Source organism: Centruroides sculpturatus, unplaced genomic scaffold (genome assembly GCF_000671375.1).
Source record: "Centruroides sculpturatus isolate CEXI.00-Female unplaced genomic scaffold, Cexi_2.0 scaffold1, whole genome shotgun sequence".
Lineage (NCBI taxonomy): Eukaryota > Metazoa > Arthropoda > Arachnida > Scorpiones > Buthidae > Centruroides > Centruroides sculpturatus.
In genome coordinates, this window is record NW_019384326.1 from 895368 (window position 1) to 921481 (window position 26114).

Here is a 26114-nt window from a genome sequence, read left to right on the forward strand (position 1 = left end):
CAGGGGCGGATCCGTTAGATAGATGACCAGCAGAACTCCGTTGCTATCAGGAAAAGTATGATTTACAGGGGCACGACATTACTAATTTCAGATCGAGAGCATATATTTTAAACTAAATAAATTCAAAATTGCAGCCCAGAATTGTGACGACGTCACAATAATTTTTGCTTGTTTGAAATTATACAATTTTATTTTAAAAAAAGTCTAACTTTTACGTTTGTAAATCTGTCTAAATCGATATTTTTTTCTCTAGAAAATCATTCTCAAACTGTAGTTATAAGCATGTAAAGGTGTGTTTGATTGGTTGAGATAGGGCACGTTTTCCGTAAACTTGACGTCAGAATTCCTCGTCGTAATAATAAAGAGATGACGTCAATTTGACGTAAAGTTAAGCACTACTCCATCCTAACGAACTCTCGTGGAAATTTCCTTGAAAATAATTTTAAAAATTGCCAAAATATAATTATATTTTCGTAATTTTTTAAGCTGATAAACCATTTTCTAAATAAAAATTACGGATTTAAACTGGTTTAGACTCACAAAATATGAGAATATTTTATATAAAATTTTCAAATAAAATAATATTTATATACAAGAATTTTAATTAATTTTTAGGAAATTATTTACAAATTAAGCATACTAAAATAACCTTAATAATATAATTCAAATAAGCATTATCAACATAGAAAACAAATCTTGCAACGAGTTACGTAACTTTCCAGGCAAAAAAAAATAAAAATGTTAAAATAGTGTGTGGCGCCATCTGTTACTAGATTTTATTTTTAAAAACTTTTTCTACTATTAATTATTATAAAATGGCAAAAAGCTTAATTTTGAGGGCAGAGATAAGTTTTATAAAAATTGTAAATTATTAATAACGAGTAAAATCGTTAAGTCCGACCCCACTGGAAATACGGCATGTGACCTCCTCTAGCTCTGCAACCCCGTGACCTTTAACCACCAAAATTTAACGGCATAAAGCCCTCTAATACGCAAACTTCTCTGCAGAATTTCAGAAATTCTCGACTAAAGGCCAAGGAGTAAGTAAGCTTCGAAATGGGTTAACAAAACCGTGTCCCCCCACACACTAGCATCCTTACATACAGAAATAGATCCCCAAATTGTTTCATTTCTCGACCTTTAAAGGTCCTCAGAGTCCAAAAACTGTGAAATTCTTGAGAGGGGGTTCATCTTTTGATACAGCGCCATAATTTCCCTCGTATATATAACAACCAGGAAAGTAAAAAAAAAACCCAATTAAATTATTAAAGTAATTACATTTACATCATCATCAGCTAAATTTCTTTTAAATTAAAGCATATTTTACAACAATTTCTTCCTTGTAAGGATACGAATCATCACTGAAAGAAATAAGATGATAGGGGAAATATATATATATATATATATATATCTTGATACACCACCAAGAGTTTTCATTTATTTGCTTTACTGTCAATAGTACGTGACATATTGGAGAAGGTAGTACTTTCCTAGCCATTTTGCAACGTTATAATGAAATTCTCTCTTAATACCAGTTCAAAAAAATTCGTTTTTACATCACTAAAACATCTAAATTAATTTAAATAATTGCTTTGAGTGTTGTTTACCACGTAAATTCAACGTTTAATTAAAACTAAGTGAATGTAATATGATATTTTTCGATTGTAATTAAACAATTCGTAGTAAAAAAAATCACGTGATTTGTATTAAATTTAACTGTTTTATTATAATTTCTTAATTAAATTCATTTCAAAAAGTAATTTTTAATTAGTTTCATTTTAAAAGTTTAAAAAAAAATTTAGCGTAAAATACGTTTGTAATTTATTCATTCATAAGTAATAAATGCGTCATTCTTTATAGTGCACGCGCCCGTTTTAATGAATGGAATTTTTTTTTCATTCATACAAATTTACGCACGTGTACGCGCGCGCCCTCTAACTCTTTTCAATGAACGAAACTGATGAATTAAATAACGTAAAACGTAATTTTTAAGCTAAATCCGTTTTTTTAATGAATGAAATTAAGTAAAAGGAATTTGTTCATTTTAAAATAATTTTTTCCTCTCTTTTTAAAAAAAGGAATTTAATGAAGCTTAACCGATTATTTTTACGTGTTTCTCATTAAATTTATTTAATTTTTTAAGTCAAAACTGAAAGTTTATTACGCTTGAAATTGCAGGAAAGTATGTAAATGAAAACAATATCCAGCATTAATTTCCGCTTTAGGTTGCCTCAATTAACGCTAACACTTCTTAACACTCATTAAAGGTTCGAAAAGGTAAAGTAATTATTGATCTAACGCATTTCAAGCTAAACAACTAGGAAAGAGTTTGGTGTTGATGCATTTGTAACCGTTTCAATTAATTATTTCTCATACAAAACAGTTGGAGAGAAAAGTAAAAAGTAATTAAAAAGAAAAGAAAGAAATTTAAAAACAAAAAAAAAACAAAATACTATTTAGTTTTTACTACAGAAATCTTTTAGAATTAATTAAAAGTTAATTCAAGTGGAATAAGTATAGATTTGAAAATGAATAACTAAATTTATACTTAGATAAATTAATTATTTAAACTTAATTTATCACAAATAATCATTAATTTATATTAATTATTTAATAATAATAATAAAAATAATAATAATTTNTTCATTTCAGCAAATTCATTAATTACACCATCATAATTAATATTTTTAACGATATTGTAGTTTCTATATTTTGTATAAGAGTCGTTACTTCAAAATCAAAACTTTCAATTTCACTTGTAAATTCGTACTTTTTTAAATCTTTGCTATATTTAATAGCGAGATCTGCAGTCGAATTTTTTAAATCAGCAAACTCATGCATTGTTAAGACTAGCCACAGCGAAAGCAAAAATCGTCACAGATAGTTTTCATTTTTTCATAACGCCAATCTATTTGACACAATAGAGTGTCAAGAACACTGTAAATTTGTATTTTAAATAATTTTTCAGGTGTCAAGTTACTTCCTTCATCTGGTGTTTTATCTATTTCCATTATCTTAACTCTTTTTTTTCCGTTTATTAAGAAATCCCTTTTCTATACTCTTTGGTTTCTTTTAAGAATATGATCAATAATAGCATCTGTTAATATTGTTGGCCATAAAGCTATATCATTTATTACTTCCATGTATCTATATATATCGAAGCGTTTTTTTTTGGACTATTTCTATTTTCTGCGTTTTCGTAATCCCTTTTTTCAGTAGCATTTTAAAGACTGCGGGAGCTCCTTCGGGCCCTATGCGCCCGCATAGCTCGCTTACCGCTTAATCCGCCGTTCAGGTATACACCACATGATTTATTTTTGTTACAAAATATTACCTTTACAGATTTCTAGCTCTGCACACTGTAGAAAAATCTAGAAATACAGTTCTTATATCGTAATAATATTAGTAGTTGCCAGAAAGCTCTATAAAGTAGAGAAAAATCTGTAAATTTGAAAACTATAAATTTAAATTTCTCAAAAAATAAATTTAAAAATATCAAAAGTCGCTACTTTTGGCTGATTTGTCTGAGGTCTCCGCTACCTCAATACGTCCCTCTAAAAGTCGCCACGGTTGGGAACGTTGGTGAGCAGACATCTAGGGTCTAAGTAAGGCGAAACGTAATCGCCAAACCGCGCTGTAGAAAGGCGAGAAAATTTAAAATTTAAAAATATAATTTCTTGTGAACAGCAGTTTGGGCCTCCCTTCCAAGTGGGCCCTGTGCGGGTGCACCTGTTGCACTTGCCTAGTTACGGCTCTGGTCTAACGGGGTAAGTTTTTACAAGGGATATAATGGCATTGTTTACAATTGCTAAAGTGGTTTCTCTAGTAGTCAAAGTCTGTTCTAATTTAAGGTTACTTAAGATAAAACATAAGGCAAGAGAGCAGAAAGTATTGAACGCGGTTCTAGAATGTTTTCGAGCAGTTAGTTCTATTGTAGTCCTAGATTGTTCTAGAACTGTCCTGCTATGGTTCTAGATTTTCCTGTACCCTCTTACTGTAATCCTAGTTTGTTCTGGGACCGTGCTACTGTGGTCCTATATTGCTCTGAATTTGTCCTAGATTGTTCTAAAACAGCTGTAAATTGATCCTTGATTGTTCTAGAATAGTCCTGAATGCGGTCCTAGATTGCTCTACATTCTAGAATATCTCTAAATTTGTCCTAGATTTTTCTGTAACAGTGTTCCTGTCATCCTAGACTGTTCAAGAGGTCTTAATAATTATGATGCAACGACAAAATTGGACTAAAGAACAAGATCTGAATAGATTACAAATTGCAGAATATTCTTGAATACGATAAATATATCTAGAATCATAAATGTGGTGCAATGGTGGACATAAAAGGATGCAGAAGCTCCTCCTCATTTGTTTCATGCCATTCGAGGAGAACCATATTAAAATTTTAATTAGTTAGTTTTTAAGATCTAAAATTCGAGTGAAATGTAATACAAACTTAAACTTTAACTTAAATTAATCATGTTTATATTTCAGTGGACCACCTACGTTCGTATTTTCAGGTTTTTTTCTTGTTTTTACAACTTTTTCAAAAAAAAGTTATAAAAACACGGTAAAAATTTAAAGAAATCAAAGAAAACTTTGTAGAAACTTCACAAAAATCAACCGAATTTATAAATATAACATAAGAAATAAAAAAAAATAAAGCATTAAATATAACTTTAACCACAAAGTCGAGAACTGAATCAAGAAAATCGAAGAAAAACCCTTAACTTCAGGTCTTAATACGTAATTTAATTACAAAAGTTATAAATTATAACTATTTTTAATCACTCCAATTAATTTAAAATTATTAAAAAATTATAAATTAATTATTAATTTATTTACAGATTTAATATAGAAGCATTCTATAGCAATGTCTATCAGTTACGCTGTACAAGTACTATAAAAGCCTACAATAATGTTAAATTACGCAAAAATTAAGAAAATAATTAATAGCTTACATTTAATTAAGTATTTTATATAACATATATTATTTTTGTGGATTAAAATAATATAATTTTTAAGTATTTTTCTCTGTTAGTTTATATATTATTCAAGACTTCAAATCAAAATATTACTTACCGCTGGAAAAACAGTTGACGTCACTCTCTTATTGTATTTTTTTTTTTTTTTTCACTTATTCACCAAAATATAATAGTCTTCTTTTATTCTGTATGTCATAAAAATATCTCTTTTTTTAAAAAAAATAAAACGTTTTTTTCCATGATTTTTTGACAGAATGCTGCTTTCTCTTCTCTTTCTCCTCATCTTGCTCCTCCTCCTCCTCTTGTAAATCCGCTCTTCTTGCAATTATTCTCTTCTATTAAACATATATATATATATATATTAAAAAAACTGGTTTTTTCTCATAATAAACACTTTGCAGTCTTGTTTAAAGTAACAAAAGTTACACTTACAAAATTATCTTTGTCATATTTCGCTTTGTCCTTCTCATCTCCATCTTCATCCCTCTATTAATCTAGCTTTCTTTCTGTTATTCTCTTGTTAAAACTGCTTAATTTAAACATATATTTTTATTTTTAAAAAATTGTTTTTTTTCCTCATGAAAAATAGAACATTGTGCTATTTAAACGTAAAAAAAAGTTACGCTTACCAAATTATCTTTGTCATATTCTCATCTTCATCCTCATCTCTCTATGTTTCTAGCAATCATTCTTGTGTTAAAACTGTTTAATTTAAGCATATTTTTATACCAAAAAAACACTGTTTTTCTCATAATAAAAATACCTTTATGTTATTTAAATGTAACAAGAGTTACGCTTACGAAATTGGCTTGTCATATTTCTATTGATGCTGTCATTATATATTCGCCTCAACTGGCTTAATCCTATTTCTTTTGAACCAGGGAAAACACGTTTCTAGTTGAATATATCCTTATATTTTTGCATCAGAAATTTATCAGCTTCATTTCCTTCATATTTGAATTTTAAATTGCAAATATCTTGAAGATCGTTTCGTTAGTTTGTAATTTATTGCAGAAACAAACTAGCTGCAAAGTAAATTAATACCACAAAGAAAAGGTCGTTTTAATTGGGTTACATATATAGAAATTAGTGACCAATTGATAGACAAGTTGGTTTTAATTTTAATTAACTTCCCGGATTTTGACCCGCTTGTTCGAATTTCTCGACGTTTTTCGCCCTCCATGAGCCCAAAAATATAAAAACAACCCTTCAAAATTGCCTATGTGGAGGTTTAAGACAAGATAAAGCAAAAGTTTTGAAAGTTGGCAGGGTTATTTCTATACATGAGCCATTGATTCTGTTAAATTTTGGTAGTTAAAGGTCAACGGGGTAAAGAGATAGAGATGGCTCAGCTGACATAGCTCGAACGGTGTCAATACTTAAACTAAGTTTAAAAGTGGGCCCTGTGCGGGTGCACCTGTTGCACTTGCCTAGTTACGGCTCTGGTCTAACGGGGTAAGTTTTTACAAGGGATATAATGGCATTGTTTACAATTGCTAAAGTGGTTTCTCTAGTAGTCAAAGTCTGTTCTAATTTAAGGTTACTTAAGATAAAACATAAGGCAAGAGAGCAGAAAGTATTGAACGCGGTTCTAGAATGTTTTCGAGCAGTTAGTTCTATTGTAGTCCTAGATTGTTCTAGAACTGTCCTGCTATGGTTCTAGATTTTTCTGGACCCTCTTACTGTAATCCTAGTTTGTTCTGGGACCGTGCTACTGTGGTCCTATATTGCTCTGAATTTGTCCTAGATTGTTCTAAAACAGCTGTAAATTGATCCTTGATTGTTCTAGAATAGTCCTGAATGCGGTCCTAGATTGCTCTACATTCTAGAATATCTCTAAATTTGTCCTAGATTTTTCTGTAACAGTGTTCCTGTCATCCTAGACTGTTCAAGAGGTCTTAATAATTATGATGCAACGACAAAATTGGACTAAAGAACAAGATCTGAATAGATTACAAATTGCAGAATATTCTTGAATACGATAAATATATCTAGAATCATAAATGTGGTGCAATGGTGGACATAAAAGGATGCAGAAGCTCCTCCTCATTTGTTTCATGCCATTCGAGGAGAACCATATTAAAATTTTAATTAGTTAGTTTTTAAGATCTAAAATTCGAGTGAAATGTAATACAAACTTAAACTTTAACTTAAATTAATCATGTTTATATTTCAGTGGACCACCTACGTTCGTATTTTCAGGTTTTTTTCTTGTTTTTACAACTTTTTCAAAAAAAAGTTATAAAAACACGGTAAAAATTTAAAGAAATCAAAGAAAACTTTGTAGAAACTTCACAAAAATCAACCGAATTTATAAATATAACATAAGAAATAAAAAAAAATAAAGCATTAAATATAACTTTAACCACAAAGTCGAGAACTGAATCAAGAAAATCGAAGAAAAACCCTTAACTTCAGGTCTTAATACGTAATTTAATTACAAAAGTTATAAATTATAACTATTTTTAATCACTCCAATTAATTTAAAATTATTAAAAAATTATAAATTAATTATTAATTTATTTACAGATTTAATATAGAAGCATTCTATAGCAATGTCTATCAGTTACGCTGTACAAGTACTATAAAAGCCTACAATAATGTTAAATTACGCAAAAATTAAGAAAATAATTAATAGCTTACATTTAATTAAGTATTTTATATAACATATATTATTTTTGTGGATTAAAATAATATAATTTTTAAGTATTTTTCTCTGTTAGTTTATATATTATTCAAGACTTCAAATCAAAATATTACTTACCGCTGGAAAAACAGTTGACGTCACTCTCTTATTGTATTTTTTTTTTTTTTTTCACTTATTCACCAAAATATAATAGTCTTCTTTTATTCTGTATGTCATAAAAATATCTCTTTTTTTAAAAAAAATAAAACGTTTTTTTCCATGATTTTTTGACAGAATGCTGCTTTCTCTTCTCTTTCTCCTCATCTTGCTCCTCCTCCTCCTCTTGTAAATCCGCTCTTCTTGCAATTATTCTCTTCTATTAAACATATATATATATATATATTAAAAAAACTGGTTTTTTCTCATAATAAACACTTTGCAGTCTTGTTTAAAGTAACAAAAGTTACACTTACAAAATTATCTTTGTCATATTTCGCTTTGTCCTTCTCATCTCCATCTTCATCCCTCTATTAATCTAGCTTTCTTTCTGTTATTCTCTTGTTAAAACTGCTTAATTTAAACATATATTTTTATTTTTAAAAAATTGTTTTTTTTCCTCATGAAAAATAGAACATTGTGCTATTTAAACGTAAAAAAAAGTTACGCTTACCAAATTATCTTTGTCATATTCTCATCTTCATCCTCATCTCTCTATGTTTCTAGCAATCATTCTTGTGTTAAAACTGTTTAATTTAAGCATATTTTTATACCAAAAAAACACTGTTTTTCTCATAATAAAAATACCTTTATGTTATTTAAATGTAACAAGAGTTACGCTTACGAAATTGGCTTGTCATATTTCTATTGATGCTGTCATTATATATTCGCCTCAACTGGCTTAATCCTATTTCTTTTGAACCAGGGAAAACACGTTTCTAGTTGAATATATCCTTATATTTTTGCATCAGGAATTTATCAGCTTCATTTCCTTCATATTTGAATTTTAAATTGCAAATATCTTGAAGATCGTTTCGTTAGTTTGTAATTTATTGCAGAAACAAACTAGCTGCAAAGTAAATTAATACCACAAAGAAAAGGTCGTTTTAATTGGGTTACATATATAGAAATTAGTGACCAATTGATAGACAAGTTGGTTTTAATTTTAATTAACTTCCCGGATTTTGACCCGCTTGTTCGAATTTCTCGACGTTTTTCGCCCTCCAGGAGCCCAAAAATATAAAAACAACCCTTCAAAATTGCCTATGTGGAGGTTTAAGACTAGATAAAGCAAAAGTTTTGAAAGTTGGCAGGGTTATTTCTATACATGGGCCATTGATTCTGTTAAATTTTGGTAGTTAAAGGTCAACGGGGTAAAGAGATAGAGATGGCTCAGCTGACATAGCTCGAACGATGTCAATACTTAAACTAAGTTTAACTCGTTATTAGCAGATGGCGCCACACACAATTTTAACTTTTTTTTTTTTTTTGCTGGGAACGTTACGCAACTCGTCAATGGATGTTTTTTAATATAAATTTAATCAACTTATATTATTAGAAACGTTCTGTATAAATATTTCTATAAAGAANTAAGTGGAGAAAATTTTGAATTAAAATCACGTGGTTTCCGGTCTAGACCGGAAGTTCGTATATAGTTAATCGAGGCTCCCTCCTCCCACGCTTTCTATATCTTGTTTCGATTTTCATCTAGCTAAACACTTTCATGAGATTAAAGGAGGATAGGCAGTGGAAATTTATAAATCGACAATTTTTTCAAATTCGTAATCGTTTAAGCTGTGTATAAAGCGAGGGTAATAACTCTGTTTTGCTGACCAATCTAGTCACAAAATGCCGTTGACCATTGTTTTTTCCAAAAGTTTAGAAACTTGTTTCAGCCAATAACCTGACTGAAGCAGCTATTTTTGTTTGGAAATGCTGTATGGCATGGGAGGTAACTGGATGGAAATATTGCCTAGTGTTAACTCTGTACACAATTCTCGGGCAACAAGCCACATTTGTAGAGTTGTAGTGTTCGCCCTTCTTGAAGTTAGGCTAAAATAATCAAGATTTAGCACCTGGTGTACGAATTTTATAGGTTAAATGCGCTTTAATCTACAGAATTATCCCCCAACTTGTTAGATGAACATAAATCTTTGGTATAAACCGCGGGACACATTTAAATTGTTATAAAATGTAATCTGTCGATTAGTGAAAGAACAAGATGCCCGACCAACTTTGATTAGTTTTACAATTGAAATCTACCAGCCAATCAAACAAACACTCAAATTTCGAATGTTAAACGGATGGGAATCCTAACTGCATACTTACTGAAAATTAAAATTCTTTAATTACTGTTGGATTGAAGTTGAAGTAATATTTAAAAATAACTTTTGCTTTATATAATTTACACCCATGATAATATAAAATTAATTAATTAAGCACTGTTTAATTTGCAGGTATATTGCCATCATCCACCCGATCACTGCTCATATCCTATGTTGTAGAGTAAGGATCTTAATAATTATTGGATGTATCTGGCCTTTAGCCATGGCTTGTGCTTCTCCCAACTTGATCTTCCACATTTTGAGCACCGATCATCCCGACTTCACACCATGTTTACTTTCCCAGCTGTTATCTAACAGAAGGAAAGTATGACTTCGGTCAAAAAAATGACCCCCCTCCTTTCAAGATTTTTACATCTTTGGACTCATGAACCTTGAAACGTTTAGAAATGCATAAAAATTCAGAGCTTTTTCTATATGTAAGGATGTTAGTGCTTGGGGCACGATTTTGTTCACCCAATTTTAAGCTTAATAACTCCTGTGCCTTTTGTGGAAAATTTCTGAAATTTTGCAGGGAAGTTTATTTGTTAGGGAAAATTTTTTCTAGAAATTTTCAGAAAAATCAGACTATTGGTTCGGGAGTTACGGCCCCACCATTTAATATTTTCCCAACCAATCTGAGGACTTATAAAGTTAATGATGGGAATTATTAAGGATATAAAAAAAAGTAAAAGTAAAAAATTCCGAGAAAGTCCAGCAACAACAATGTTGCCAGCTTTTTATTTTAACGTGAATATGGAAAAATTTTCCCACTCAGTTTACATTAAAAATCAATAATAAGAAAGAAATTATACAATTTTATTTTAAAAAAAGTCTAACTTTTACGTTTGTAAATCTGTCTAAATCGATATTTTTTTCTCTAGAAAATCATTCTCAAACTGTAGTTATAAGCATGTAAAGGTGTGTTTGATTGGTTGAGATAGGGCACGTTTTCCGTAAACTTGNCTCATCCCACTCTTTCTCCAAGTGACATTGTACGTAAGAATAGGAAGAAAGCTCTTCAGACCAGAGGCATTACGCTCCATTGAACCTTCCATAGGTAAGGAAAATTACGCAGGAACCATGAAGGCCAGAAGAGGGGTTGTCAAAATGTTAATAGCTGGAGTGACTGTGTATTTTGTCAGTTTCTCTCCCCATCAGATTTTATTGGTTTATAATACCTTTTCCAAAACGAAATTCCAAGAAAATTGGTCCTTCTTGATTTTCGTCAATATCATGGCTTACGCATCGTCCGCTTGTAACCCACTACTTTACAGTATATTCTGCCAGAAATTCAGGCAGAAATTTCGTAGTGTACTGTTCTGTGGGACAAGCTCAGATAAATCACCACCAACAATAAATTTAAAGTCGAGAAATCGTAACAAGAGCATGAAAACTACGGTTTCTGAAGTCTGAAAACAAAAATAAAATAATTTCACGAATTTCTGTGCATGTTTTAATCTACGTTTGCTTGTTTGAACATGTCAACACTTCAACCTGGTGCTGAAATAAAATTCTAAGTATCCAAATTTGTTTTTTCATTTCACTGATTTCGATTTTATACCACAATAGAGACCAATAAACCTCTGAATGGCGGCCACTGACGGAAACGTAAGAATAGCCATTGTTTAGAGGTGGGGTTATTAGAGATCCAACTGTATAACCAATGCGAAACATTTTAACTAGATTTTGATTAGTAAATGAAAGATTATTTCAGGATTCATAAGAGACTCATTCAATTTCGTCCATGAAAGTTTTATTTTTAACGATAAATGCATTTTAAATTCCTAAACTTTAAACACAATTCAGACTTTTTGTACCTGGTTTATATAAGTGAGCCATAGATCTCATCACTAATTACGTGACTCCGTAGACGATGCTTATCAAAGTGGCTTCTTCCAGCATCCTCATCCACTTAATTTCCATTAGCTAGGATATTTTTGCTTGTCAAATTATCAGGTAACAATATCCACAGTAAACTGAGAATCAATATTTAATTCTGTATGCAATTCTCATAATAAACACAAATTACTTGTCCAGTTGCAGAAGGTATTCAATTTTTCATTTTCTGTATCAGTCCAATTGCAAAGTTTAAAAATGAAAATTCGTTATTTAACCAAAAATAGAAAATGGCTACTAATGCCACCATTCGAGATATGGTTAGTTCAAAGTTTTCTAGGCTTTCAAAAGAACAGCAAAGAGGAGCATGTAAAATGCCAGTTTTAACAGACTTTCAGTGTGGAATGCAAGTGGCACATTCGCAAGAATTCCATACAAGACATCAGCTAGAGATGTAATATGCAGATGAAAGGTTGGGGTGAATCCATCAAAAATGTCTGGGAAAACTTCCCAAGCAAACAGAATTTTGCATAAAATAGTATACACAAACCATACTTTATCACTATCAGGTCACACAGACCCTCTGAACGCCCACCGATGTCCACGAGGATATAATCACCGAACACTGATAGTTGGTCGTGGATTCGCGACTGGCAACATGAAATTTTCCGGGTTTTCTTCACGTCAGTAACACCTAAATAGGGGCATGTTTCCCATAAATAATCTACTGGAAGGCATTTACCCTCAGCAGAGCGTCCATTTGTGTGGCATAGCCATAAACGAATAAAACCGTTTGAAAGCCCTAGGACGACTGTTAGTTTAGTACAGTACTACAGGGAATCATCGTTGGTTCTAAATTCAGGAGACAAAAAAAAATGGCGACTTCGAATTATCAAGATTGTACAGTACAATACGCCAAATATCACGTAACTTAGTAGTAAGCAAATGGAATACTGCTACGTATACAGAACGCTACTTTCTTTAATTAATAATTACTGATAATAATCAGTGGAGAGCCGTGATATTTGATAAAAGGGAAACTGTGTTTCTGTAAGAAGCCGACTTTCAGGGGCAATCAGTTAATCGCGCGTCAGTGATGGTCTATGGTCCATTCGTATTCATTTGTTCGATATGCCAGTAAAACCCGCAGACTTCTCTAAATGTATTTTAAATATCACAATTACAGTCTGAATCGCTAGCCACGATACAAGGGCTAAAATTCAAATTAAAGTTATAAAAACTTACTTGGTGAAATAAAATGTGTGGTGGGATATGCATGCCTAGTACAAAATATTCTTCAATTGTATGAATATACTTTTAAACAAAATTATAAATATAGCTTTGTAATGAAACGTATATAAAAATAACATAAAATATTCTTTACTTTTTAAATCTTAAAACAATCCACTTAGTCAAATAGCTCCCTACCAGTAGCTAATGGATGGAATCAGAGACGATGCAGTGCGTGCATGCACGCAGGCTGCCAAATCACGAGAGTGCCGATATTGGTCAATATCAAATGCCTCTTTTGTCGCATCACTAGTATACCCCAAAGGATGCGACAAAGTGGTTGTAAATTTTAAACGTTTCTCACCATAACTGTAAAAATCTACATATGTTAAACTTAATACTAACAAGAAAGTAGATTGTCCGTCATTTGTTTTCTAATTCGTTTTAAGACCAGGTATCCACGGAAATTCCAAAATTTACAACTTTTCAATCACCCTCATTGAAATGGAAAAATTTCTGTCTTTATTACAACTAATATTACGAAGAAATCAGTCCCCACTGTACTTTTGTTTAAGTAAAATTACAGCTCTTTCAGCAGGGTTTTATTTATGTCCCTAAATCCCTAATCTCTTAATTATTTAACTACTTTTTAGACAGAAATAAGTTGAAACCGGTTACTTTGTACTCGAATATTTGTAGTCTTGGGAAAGAAGTGGAAAGACGAATTTTTATAACAACGATACATAAATCGTAAATTTAAGGAAAATAAATTCTAGAGCTTTTTCTGTACCTCGTGCATCTCTCTCATTCATTAAATTTAGTTGTAAATGATGCTACCAAAATAAGAGTTAATTTTTTAACATTGTACAAGAATTGTACACTTCTTTTTATGCATCCCCTTATAGATGGAACATATCAAATCGTAATATCACTAATTTAACATTGGAATCTGTAAATAATACAAGATGGGAGAGCAGAATAAATATGTATATCAAATATTTTAATGGATTTTTAAAAAAACTCATGTCAACTATACAGAAATATTAAAAAAACATACCAGTAAACTCCTATCGGTTGGGTTAAGTTATAAATCTACTCGCGATTCACGTAATCAGGCGAGGGGGCCAAATATCTAGCACGCAAGCAACTAACAGCCCAGAATCGGTCCTGGATAGAATCATTGGAAGCGTTATACGATATTTTGGTGTGTAGCATCCACCGGTTAAACCGCGAGGTTGCTGCTCTGTAAAGCGAATGCCTGTAATCTGGCTGCTTTACACCATTCAGATATTTTGGCAGTGGAAGCTGTCCCGTATTCGACAATACAGCGCTTCCATTCCTCCACTGATATTCGAATATACAATGGCTATCTTATTGTTTTTTTCACACGTAGTATAGAAATTTGTAATAAGATACATAACGCGGTTATAATAATATATTAATTTTAATTAATTCAAAGTACGTTAAAATATGAAAATAATCGCGCAATATGTATTTATATTTTAGAAAATACAAGGGAAGCGGCGCTTCCACCGCTTCCAAGGGCGGCACGCCACTGATTATAATATAAATACTATATAATTGAACATTGAGTTTTCTGCTAGCCAGGATATTCGTCTTGAACATCCCTGCTAGCACTCAGCATTATCTTCAAGCATCATGTTAACTGTAGACAGGACTGCAAAACTTTCGTTGCAATTGACAGGATTTCGAGGTGCGCTGGTATTATATCTTCATTCAGGTTTGGAATTGTCTAATCAAAATCCATAAGGCTGGTTATTGCAATATTGTTATTTACATTAGAATGTTTCTCGTCAAAGCTTTCCATTCAGGTGGCACTTCAATTTCTTTATTTCCAATCTGGAAACCCGAAATTCAGTCGAATTTCAAGAGATAACAGAAAAAAAGTAGAAGACGGTTAACATGTAAATCCGTATATCCGCGGCTGTGACAGATAGTACAGTTACGAATTAATGGGATTTCGAACTATCTGAGTTCGAATTACAAGGATTTCCCATGCTATGGTTTACAATGGTCGTGCAGCTGTTTCCTACCATAATATTTGCTGTGGTTTTAAAGTTTGAAACTCTCTCACAGTAAACTCCTTCAATACTAGGGTGAACGCTTATCAGCCACCATCCACACCAGACAGGTGTAATAGTCGAGAATGGCACCTAAAAGAACCATACTAAGCCAGCCTCTCCGTACTTATAGCCAAGACCGGGCTAGGGACACAGGTACACACGTCCCTAGCCAGACATTTTGATCTTAGCCATAAGGCCGAGAAGACCCCGATTGAAATGGTGTAAGGAATGCAAACTTAGACTCTAGACTAGTTGAAAGCCATTCTTTGAAGATATAAATCAAGGTCACAATCAGGGGCGGATCCACATAGGGACTAATAGGGCTTAAGCCCTGAGCCCCCAAGTGTCAAGGGCCCACAAAAATTGAATTACTGTATCATCATAAATTTTTAATACTTTTTTATTAACAATGAGCACTTATTGTATAGTAAAAAAGTTAATATTAATAATATAATAATGATAATTTATAGTATTATTTGTTTTATTGTAATCAATGTAATGTAATTGGTCAGTAATTAATCAATGTAACTATTTTGTTTATTTCTTATGATTTTTTATATAAGATATAAAGTTTGTCATTCAACACCATTTCATAAATAAATATATTTCAACTGTGATTTTGATGTTATTAAAAATGAATTTTAAACCCCAATTTAAAGATTCTTAATCTAACAAAAAAATGGGACTTCATTGGACTTTAATAAGCCCTAGGCCCCGAAAAACCTAGATCCGCCCCTGGTCACAATTTACCAGTCAAATAGGCATATCTAGGTTTGATTTAGCAAGTAACAAGGGAACAGTTCCTTCTATACTGTATTGTCCCAATAAAGAAGTGCCCACCAGAAGCCAAATAGATAAAACCACAAAAAACATAGGTAGCCCATTCATAGGTTGTGGGTTCATGCCTCATCAATGCGCTAACTATGTGGAGTATTCTTTAGTTTTCTAAAAAGATCTGAATTTTTTGTAATATTCCTTGTTCTTAACTGAAACAATACTTACTTTAATTTATGAAGATAAATATTTTTCATTCATATTCTTAATTCTGTAAAATAAAATACTGTAAGTAAACTCAAAACCTAATCAATAATTTGTATGGAATCATTTTATGTCACAAATCAAACTAATATATCTGTATAATAAAATCAAATAATATATTCACAGGTTATTGACCTGTGAATATATTATTTGAAAACTTGGTCATTGATCTGTGATTATATAATTTAATATTTAAAGGAACAATTTTGAAATGGTTCTAACAAAATTTCATACAAAACTTCTAAAAGAACCAGCCTTTCGATATTTGGTATTGCATAATTAAGAAAAGGATCTATCAATATCACTGAAACAATTGAAAATCAGTTGTGTACTTGGTATCATATTTACAAGGCATGTTCAGCAGAAAACAGGAAAGGTGCCATTAAAAGTCGGGAGGAAGAATAGTAATTTTGAAACACAAAACCTTCAAGTCAGAGGCAACAGTAATTGTGACTGGCAACACTATTGATGCACGAAAACAAAAGACAATGGACCAATAAAATGCACCTCTCCAAAAGCACACAAAGCAATTAGTGTTGTCCAATTTTTTAAAAAACCAATTGACATCTATTGGCACTTACAGTTGACTCCTTACTGTACCTGCATGAGTTGTACACAGATGTATGAGTACAAGTAGAGTTTTAAGGTTTCAAATATAGCCACAGTTCTGTGGAAGATTTTTCCGTGGCATTCACTGTGGACAATCTTCCCCAGCCATAGAGAATCTTCAACAGAACTGTGGCTGTTTTTATAACCTTAGAGCTCTACTATACCACCCAACCACCTTTGGAACCTTAGAACCACTCAACATCTAGCACAAGAAATGTTCTGTAATAATTACAGAACATTTTTTATGCTAGATTAATCTTCAATATTTATTGGAGATAGAGCCTTTTGCCTTATGGTGATAGAACCCATTTGACATCTTTAAGTTCTTCCAATTAATTTTATACATCAGTATATTGGTACTGAAAAAATGTGTGAAGTAACTATTTAAAAGTGTCATCAAAGCAGTTAAACAGACAGATAATTTGTATTTCTGATGTACAGATTTATTTTTTAATATGTAAATATCTCACAATTCAAAATACAATACTAGCATTACTAAACAATGGAAATGGATAAATTGTGTGATAGTTCATTCTGGTATCATGACAATCTCCACTAAATCCATTCATTTGATTTTGTGATGAAATAAAAGCCGTCAAAATAATTTTGGATCCATGTAATTCTCAGCTGCAGTAACGAAAAAATAAAACAAAGTTCATTCATGCAATAAAAGATGCCATCCAGTGTTTTAAATTCGTTTTCCTTTGTCTTGACCTAATGTTAAAATGATGGCACGCTACTTACCGGTAGGTCTGATTCGGATCCTAAAATTACTGATACAAATGTTGTTCGATTTTGCACGATGCTAACCGTATGATGCAAGATGGTCATCCGTAATTTTTCACATTTGTATATGCTAAAATATTTGATAAAGTTGATCATTTTATGTAGCACGTTCTATGTAAAGAGTTAACCGGATGTGCATTACCGATCAATGCAATGTTACGAGAACGGTGATGATGCAGACAAACACAGTGATGATTCACATTGGATATCGTGGTGGAAAGTTTCCTCTCATGCCAGCAATTGGTGGTGGAAAACGAGGATTGAAAGGTGGAGGATTGTAGTGACGACGATAGTCAGAATCGTGAGAGTTCCACTGATTTCTAGGATGGTATGATGGATGATACGGATCTTGCGGAAATCTTTGCTGATAACTGGGAGAGGGAAATCTCCGGTCGTAAAATGATTGTCCTCTTCGTCTGTTCGAAGTGGGAGGAGATGGCCTCTGTTCCCAGAGTTCTTTATTCCAATCCCATTCACTGTTATCGACTCGAACTGACTGAACAGTTTGTATTCTGTTACCATCTAATGGTACATCGACTTTAGGTTGTGCTGCATTGTTTTCAACATTAGTCTGTCTATCATCATAATCTTCTGAAAAGTAATTCACTTCAGTTTTATTAACAGGTTGAGCCTGAGATATAGAAACTTTATTCTCGTCATTTTGGATTCGATCTGGAAAGTTTCTATTATCCTGTCTCATGTCTTCATCATTATAACTTTTTGTCTCTATAGGAGGCACGTCAGAAATATTTTTCTCAAATATATCATAACTTCCTACAGGCTTGTCGGCCAAACTTTTTATACTTTGAATTGGTGCACACTGTGAAGGAAGAGATTCAACCGGTTGAGAATTGGATTTCGAGGAAATATCATGATCACTTTTAGAGGAATTTGAAGAAATCGGTATGGTTGTGATATTACTGACATTTGTATGAATATTACTCGACCAAGATGTGGATGAACTAGACATTATTTGACTCGGAGGCGGGACTCTTAAATCAATATCGACATTAGTCTGAGGTAAAGATTCTTGAATGGTAGGAACCGAATTATCTTCTTCATCTGATTCACCAATATCCATATCCATCGGTTCCAAATTTTCTTCTTCAGCATTGAAATCTGACTGTGAAACATTTTGCTCCTGTTTAGGTGAAGTGTGTAAATATCTGTCGTGATCCACTTTAGGCGAAGCATGCATATATCTTTCGTCTGTATCTCCAGATGCAAATGGATAACTAGATGGTGTCGATTCTGATTTACTGAACATAACAGAGGTTGAATCAGTTTTATTATACATGAGTGGTGCCGACTCTGATTTACTAAACATCATTGGTGACGGTTCTGTTTTGTATGATATCGGTGCAGGATCTGTTTTATTGTAGGATACTGTTGTGGGTTCTGCTTTGCTGAAGATCATTGATCCTGAATCTGTTTTACTAAAAATACTAGGTGTCGACTCTGCTTTGCTGAATATACCAGTCACAGATTCAGTTTTGTTAAATAAAGGAGTGGAGGCAATTTTTGGTTGTTGCATAGGGTGTGTTGGAAAAGGCATATTTTTAGAAGTGTAAATATTGGATGAATTATTTCTGTCAGTAGTACTAAACAGCTGTTTGTTTGGCATCGACTTCATGTATAATGGAGAATTAGGGGGTGAATTTTTATGCATTGGCGGGAGAGTTTGTGGATAACCGCCACCCATATTTGGCCGAGCATTTGACATTCCCATACTGTATGATTCAGAAATCATTGGAGGAATATTACTTGTCGGCGGATTCACTGCCGATATTTGCTGAAGATGAGTCAAACTTTTCAAAAGACTCTGATGCAAATCATCACTCGTAAGACTAGAAACTACCGAAACTACCTGAGGTAAGGCATTACTACCAGAAAATCTCGTATCCTCATCCTCAACCGGAGTTGCATCCCTTCGGTTCTCATCGTTGACGGGTGTGCCCAGTTCCCCAATATCAGATTGATTTTCACGATAAGACGGCATCTGCCTAGCCGGTGAATTAATATTGGAAAGGTCCACACGAACGGGAGTGCTTCCAGTGCTCGGGGTCTGATTTTCGAATACCGAACTCTTAAATATTGTTGGTAGATTAGGAATGTTTTCCATAAGACTTGAAAGACGAGTCTCGAGACTACTGTTTTGTGATATTCTGGGATCCAAACTGAAGGTTTTGGTAAATGTCGGATTATTAGTATTGAATGTTCCAATCCAAGATGTCATTCCTGATGCTATATTATGAAATAAAAAAGAAAATTTTGTAATACAATAATAAAGTTTATAAAGAAATCAAATATAGATTTTATTAGATATACTATTAGAATCAAATTTATCTGTAAATTTACAGTACGTGGCAAGGAAGTTTTTGTAATTGATAAATGAAAATAAATTCCAAAATATTATTGTTCTAACCCAGGGCTTCTTAAATTGTGGGTCACAACTGCAAAGGGGATCTTAAAAAATCTGAGAACAATAAAATTTTGTACTGTATATTTATGTGGAGTGGTATTTTCACTGTTTCATCTCACAAAAAAATATAAATAAAAAATTCAAATGTATTGACACTCTCTCCCAAAATTTTGTCTATTACATAAAATAACATGAGACAATAGTAGTATATTTTATTAATAATTACTTATATAAATTCTTTTTGGCTTTCAGAAAGGCACGGGCCTCACGTCTTTGAGTGACTCGAGCCCCATCTTCGCTCTTTTAAATCCCAATTCAACAACACACACACAACTGGCCGAGGAAATAAAGGCATCATCCTAAGGACGAACCAGAAATCAAATGTGAGCAAAAAATCTCAGAAATTTTTCACAAACAGTCCATCCTGAATATGTTAAATGCATTTGGTACATCACTAAATGGCCATCTGCATTGCAGTCCTCAAAAAATATATAAATAAAAGTCCTCTAGTACTCACAGAGCAGAAAAAAGTTAAAAAGCACTAACAGTAAATTCAATACAGTAGACCCCCCGATAACACGGGTTCATATAATGCAGATTCGTATAAAGACACTAAAAGAGACTCGTAAAATGCAGTAAAACGTCATCGCCAACTCGTGTCGTGACAGGATTGGTCGAATCTGGACCAATAGTGGACAAGCAGCCGAACTACTTACACGCTACAGAGTTTAGGCGGGTAAGTTGAGTTTACTATCGTCTGTACAGTATATAAATTAGGTACTGTAAGTCTAATACAGTACTGTAATTTTATACATTTCTTGTGAAAGAAACATTTCTTATTCAACGGCCATAAAAATGATTTCTATTAATGATGTCTCCAAAGTTCAACGAATTTTTCGCAGAAAAATAACTTATCAGAAAACACGCCTGCTGTTTGGTGCACTGCTCTGTGACGAAAACAAGCTTAAGCAATGGCGTCATCGAATGGTGCACACTCGGTAAGTAATCCTACAATTTTTTGTTTATAGCATAGTTTATACGGATTATTCCCAAAAAATTACACGTGTTTTGGAAATGTTGAGTCAAATTAGTCTAGAATCAATTAATTTTATGGAAGAAAACCTTTCAAACAGCCATAGTCTGTAAACTGCACACGTGCCGGGATGTGATTGGCTCATGTATTTAAGGATTCCTACAACACGAAATTCTTATAAAGTGGAACGTATCTACCGCGTTATAGGGGGGTCGACTGTATTTGATATTGTAAATATTATTATTTACAATATCATCTTATGGCCAGTTATAGGTAATTAGATTTTCCTCTTAGAAATTAGTCTCACAAACAAATAAATCAAATTCTCATCTTAATTTAAACAATTTTAATTAGCATGTTATCATTCACAACTAAAATGCTTCTAAAGATTTGGTTATATTAAAGCTGGAGACACACTCTAGTGGAAATTAATTACAAGAAAGTTTAACATTTAAAATAAAATTTTAAGTACAATTGAAAGAGAGCTATTATAGTATTCTATATAATATTAATTGTTCCATTCAAATTTCCATCTGAGAGAATTGTTAATGAAAATTATTAACAAGTATCCAGAAATCATTTCCCAAATGACTCATTGTCATCTACATCAGTGATTCTCAACCTTTCCAAGTTTTATTATATGGGGCATTAGCATCAATATATTCAAAACTTGATAAGCAATTCCATGTTTACTATTTTCAAAAAACAATGAAGCAATAAACTAATAAATTTTAATTTATCAAATAAAATAGAAACATGGAATTATCTATAAATATGGTAATATATTACAGTATGTTGAAATAAATTTTCAATAAAAAAAACTTCAAAATCTTTTTGTAGAATACTCAAGGCAGGTTTGCAGAACACTGTTTAAGAACAACTGATCTACACAAATGAAGATAGCAATGTTTTAAAAAGCAACCTAATCTCTATTAAAGAGTTGTGAAAAATTTTGCCTTTTAAAATACCAGTGTAATGTTGATATGCAATAACAGGACTGGCTCGATGCAAGTGGAATGCTTTATATTCCAATATAATCCAATACCCGTTCATTCATTACTATGGCCTTGTGAATAATGTGAATAAAAAAAATATATTACCAGATTCTTCTAGACCACCTGGTCGAGGAGACTGCTTTGCCACAAGTGGTGGTGTCATGGTTTGTTTTGGCAACTGCAACTGCTTATTCTGCGGCAGAACGATTTCGATTGGTGGTTGTTTAGGAGATTTAGTTTCTTGAATGGGAACTTTCACTGGTTTTTCTTCTGGAGGTTCTTCATCTAAACAAACAAAAGTGATATTTAGGTTTAATATAAATCACTGTTAGTTTCTTTTAAAATAAACTAGCAATACCTTCAAACTTGGATTTACTTTCAAGCAAGGGAGACAGTAATGGTCCTTCATCACTGTTAGTAGGCGAGGGTGCATCCGGACAGGGTGATGGAACAGGGCTAGGTATTGTTGAAATTAATTCATCTAATTTCTTCTTCTGATTCTTTACTCGGCCACTAAATGTTCTGTAGGCCTAAATGTATGAAAATTATCTATTATAAATAGGACGAAGTAAAGTTTACATTAAAAAAAATGACTACTTAAGTATATTGTTAACAAATTATAAATAAAAAAGTTCTCTTTACAATTTTTTAAGTTTAAAATAGACTGCATACAACCATAAGAATGACAGATATACAGGATGCTCCCCTCAAATGTACCCAATTTGATTTTCCTGTGAAATATCAACTATTAAAGATTTAACTTAAAAACAGGTTTTGTCTGAAAGGAAAACCCACCAAATATCATTGAAATAAATCTTCACATCTCTTTGCGCACTCCAGTAGTCACAGTGACAACATCAAGACTGTAGAGAATCATCTGCCATATACATTGTTTTACTGTCACACTGGTGATGATTGCAATGATGTTGACAATGCACAGTTTGGTGCAGTGTCATTGTCAGAATTTGTAACACTCGCAAATCTTGTCTGAGTGACTTATGGGGACTTTTTTCAAATGAAGCTCGAACTTTTCCACCATCTCCTCTTATACTCTACGGCCACCATTGTGTTTCTTTAACATACTTCCAACAGCTAAAAATATATCATACCATTTCTTTATGTTTTAGCAGTTGGTTCAACAGGGTTAAACACTCATCTAAATTGTCTTTACATACTATCAACAGGTTTTAACTTGGCATATCAGTGCACAACCTGTATTTTTTCCAGTGTTTGTGCCAGACAGCACTTGTTTCTTTTGTCTATCTTAAGCCATTATCTTTTACAGCCAATTCAAATCGAGTATATTCGAGGGAAACACCCTGTGCAAACTTTTAAACATTTCGCTTATTAAAATATCTTTATCAAGACTATTATTTTATGGATAAATAGATTTAACTTTGATGATATCTTCCTCGTAAGAATCTAAAATCTCGAAAATATAAACCTAAATAGCAATTTAGCAATAGCAAATAACTCCTCGAAACAACTTTTTAAAACACAAAAACATGCAAATAAAAATCTCCTTAATCTACTTCTTAGGATTAATGTTTTCAAAGTGTTTTTAACTTCATTTTCAAATTTCTTTCCACCAGTTAGAAATTCAAATACCCAATGTTGAACATTTTTGTGGCAGTTTAATATCACCACAGTGATTAAACCGCCGCATCGTAGCTCTTCTAGATCTTAGCTGTGGCTCTATAATTTTCTTTTACAAACTTGATGCATGTTGCTTACACATGTAGAACATAATTTTGCTGAGTAAACTTGCCCACCTCTGAATTATAAGTTACATTAATATGCTCAAGCATTTCCAATTTAAAGTTAAAACCTCTCTCGAACTATGCTTTATTGAAGAATAGATTTAATATGGATTTTCTAAATATCACCAGTGCTTTTGGGTTTTTGCCCCGTCTTCACTTTATAATAGTAGTAACTTAAATTCTTATATAAAAAATAAATAAAAACAATGGGATTGGTTATTTTTAATTTTAAAAAATTAAAAAGTTCAAAAAATACTTAAAGTTCTCTTTTAAACTAAGTCTCATGCCCTTATAATAATTAATAATTTAGATTTACAATCAGAGAAAGAACGAATAGTTTCTACGGAGGAATATGAATTATTATCTGGCAATCCTTTAGAAGAAATCAAGAAGAAACTAAGTAAGTTGATAAAAATACATAAACAAGAACTTTCAATTCAAGAATATAAGAAAATAGGAGATTTCAGTAATGTACAAACCCCTCAACTCAGTATCAGACTTAAAACCCATAAAGTAGGTAGGCATTATAGACCATTGGTTGATTTTAGGTATACTGTAATGTATTATTTAGAACATTATATTAAAGATTATTTACAATGTATACCATATTCCAAATATAGTGTTAAAAATACCGATCAATTAATCTCAAGACTATTATATGGCCAAATTAAAGATTCTTTCAGATTAGTTAGTTTAGATGTGAAGTCAATGTAACCTTCAATACATCTGGATTTTATTATAAAAAATCTAAGCAGATTTAATTTACCAGAACACATTTTGGATTTTATAAATTTTACCTTTGAAAATAACTATTTTGCAGTTTCAACAGAGTACTGTCATCAGAAGGATGGAATAGCAATGGGATTGGTGGTGAGCCTGAAGTTGGCTGAAATTTGTATGATCTCAATTGATGAAAAAATCTTCCAATTCAAAGATATTGTCTTCTATGCAAGGTATGTAGATGACATACTAATTTTATATGATTCTGATATTACTACAGCACGGAACATTGAAAGTTATGCGAATACTTTGAACAAAAACATCAAATTTACTTACGAAGATGAGATACATAATGAGATTAAATACTTGGATGTCATAATAACGAGACAAAAAGAAAAAGTATTGTTCCGTAAGTATGAAAAGACTTTGTAATATCAATAAGGTAATCAACTATAGATCATACTGTCCTGAAAAAATTAAATGAAATGTATTTCTTATGGAATCACAGAAAATATATAATAGAACATCTTTACAAAAATATATAGATATTGAGGTTAAAAACATTTTTAAGAAATATTTGTTAAATGACTACCCACGGCAACTTATATATAAATGGCACAACCTCTATATTAATAATAGATATAATGTTAAAAATAGAAAAATTGATAATGTATTTATTAAATTTCCTGTATGAAAAATATAAATATTTCTTAGGTAACCACCCAGTGAATTTGATAGAAAAACAAAGTAAAATATTTAGTAAAAGTATTTATTTAATTAATAAAGGAAGTACTACAATTAAAAAGAATCCTTTGGATGTGGCCGGAGTCGTTTATAAATTTCACTGCACATGAACAGATAAAAAGGTTTACATTGGCGAGACAGGAAGAAAACTCGGAATAAGATTGAAAGAGCATGAAGCGACTATATGACTGAAAAGAATAAAATCTCCCTGGTATCAACATTATAGTAATAAAACCTGTACTATTAACCATAATAACATAATAATATTGTATAAAATAGAAAATGTATTTATAAGACATATTGTGGAACACTATTGTATTAAAAATTATGCAAATACCATTAATTTGAATACGGGAGTCGACATAGATGCATGCCGGAATAGGTTAATAGAATATAAAAGCACAGATAATGTTAAATGAAATAACCACTGATGAGGCTGTAAAGTGAAATGCATATGGTAAAAAAGTTTAATAAATTAAGAAGTGATTGTTGAATTCAATTCTTTCCACTTGTGAGTTTTGAGTTTCTTTGAAGTTGGGAAAAACTGAATAATTTTAACTCTTTAGTTTAAAAGAGAACTTTAAGTATTTTTTGGACTTTTTAATTTTTTAAATTAAATTCTTATTTTTGGGTCTTACAAAGAATTTGAACACGCTCATTGAACTGCAACATTTGAATTCTTTGGTAGACCTTTGGTACAATTTTGAAAGAGTTCATTCTCCAATAAATCAAAATTTAACAAATTTAAAAACTGTTGATTCAATTAAGAATAAATAAAACAAAATTAAAAGTCCAGGTTACATTTTCCAGTTTCAAATTGGAAATGTTTGGAAAATGTAATTCTAATACAGTAGAACCTCGAAAACTCAGCCTAATGTGGACCGAAGGGTGGCCGAGTTTGTGAAAATGCCGAGTTATCGGGAATGGGGTT

At 31.9% G+C, this 26114-nt stretch overlaps 2 protein-coding genes across 4 annotated transcripts in view; one reads left to right on the forward strand and one right to left on the reverse strand.

Moving 5' to 3' along the window:
* Positions 1 to 11590, forward strand: part of LOC111627441 (neuropeptide receptor 15-like) — a 46637-nt gene extending 35047 nt beyond the window's left edge. Inside the window, exons 2-3 of the mRNA XM_023371011.1 lie at positions 10059 to 10216; positions 10900 to 11590. Of these exons, the coding sequence (XP_023226779.1) occupies positions 10059 to 10216; positions 10900 to 11339 (598 nt within the window). The 3' untranslated portion in view covers positions 11340 to 11590. The remainder of the gene's footprint in view (positions 1 to 10058; positions 10217 to 10899) is intronic.
* A 5554-nt stretch (positions 11591 to 17144) lies between these two features.
* The window catches only part of LOC111627737 (regulation of nuclear pre-mRNA domain-containing protein 2-like), a 46266-nt gene continuing 37296 nt past the window's right edge, over positions 17145 to 26114 (reverse strand). For all 3 annotated transcript variants that reach the window (XM_023371372.1, XM_023371363.1, XM_023371380.1), the window contains 3 exons: positions 22318 to 22489; positions 22065 to 22244; positions 17145 to 19753 (listed from right to left, as the gene is read on the reverse strand). In XM_023371372.1, the coding sequence (XP_023227140.1) occupies positions 17706 to 19753; positions 22065 to 22244; positions 22318 to 22489 (2400 nt within the window). In that variant the 3' untranslated portion in view covers positions 17145 to 17705. The remainder of the gene's footprint in view (positions 19754 to 22064; positions 22245 to 22317; positions 22490 to 26114) is intronic.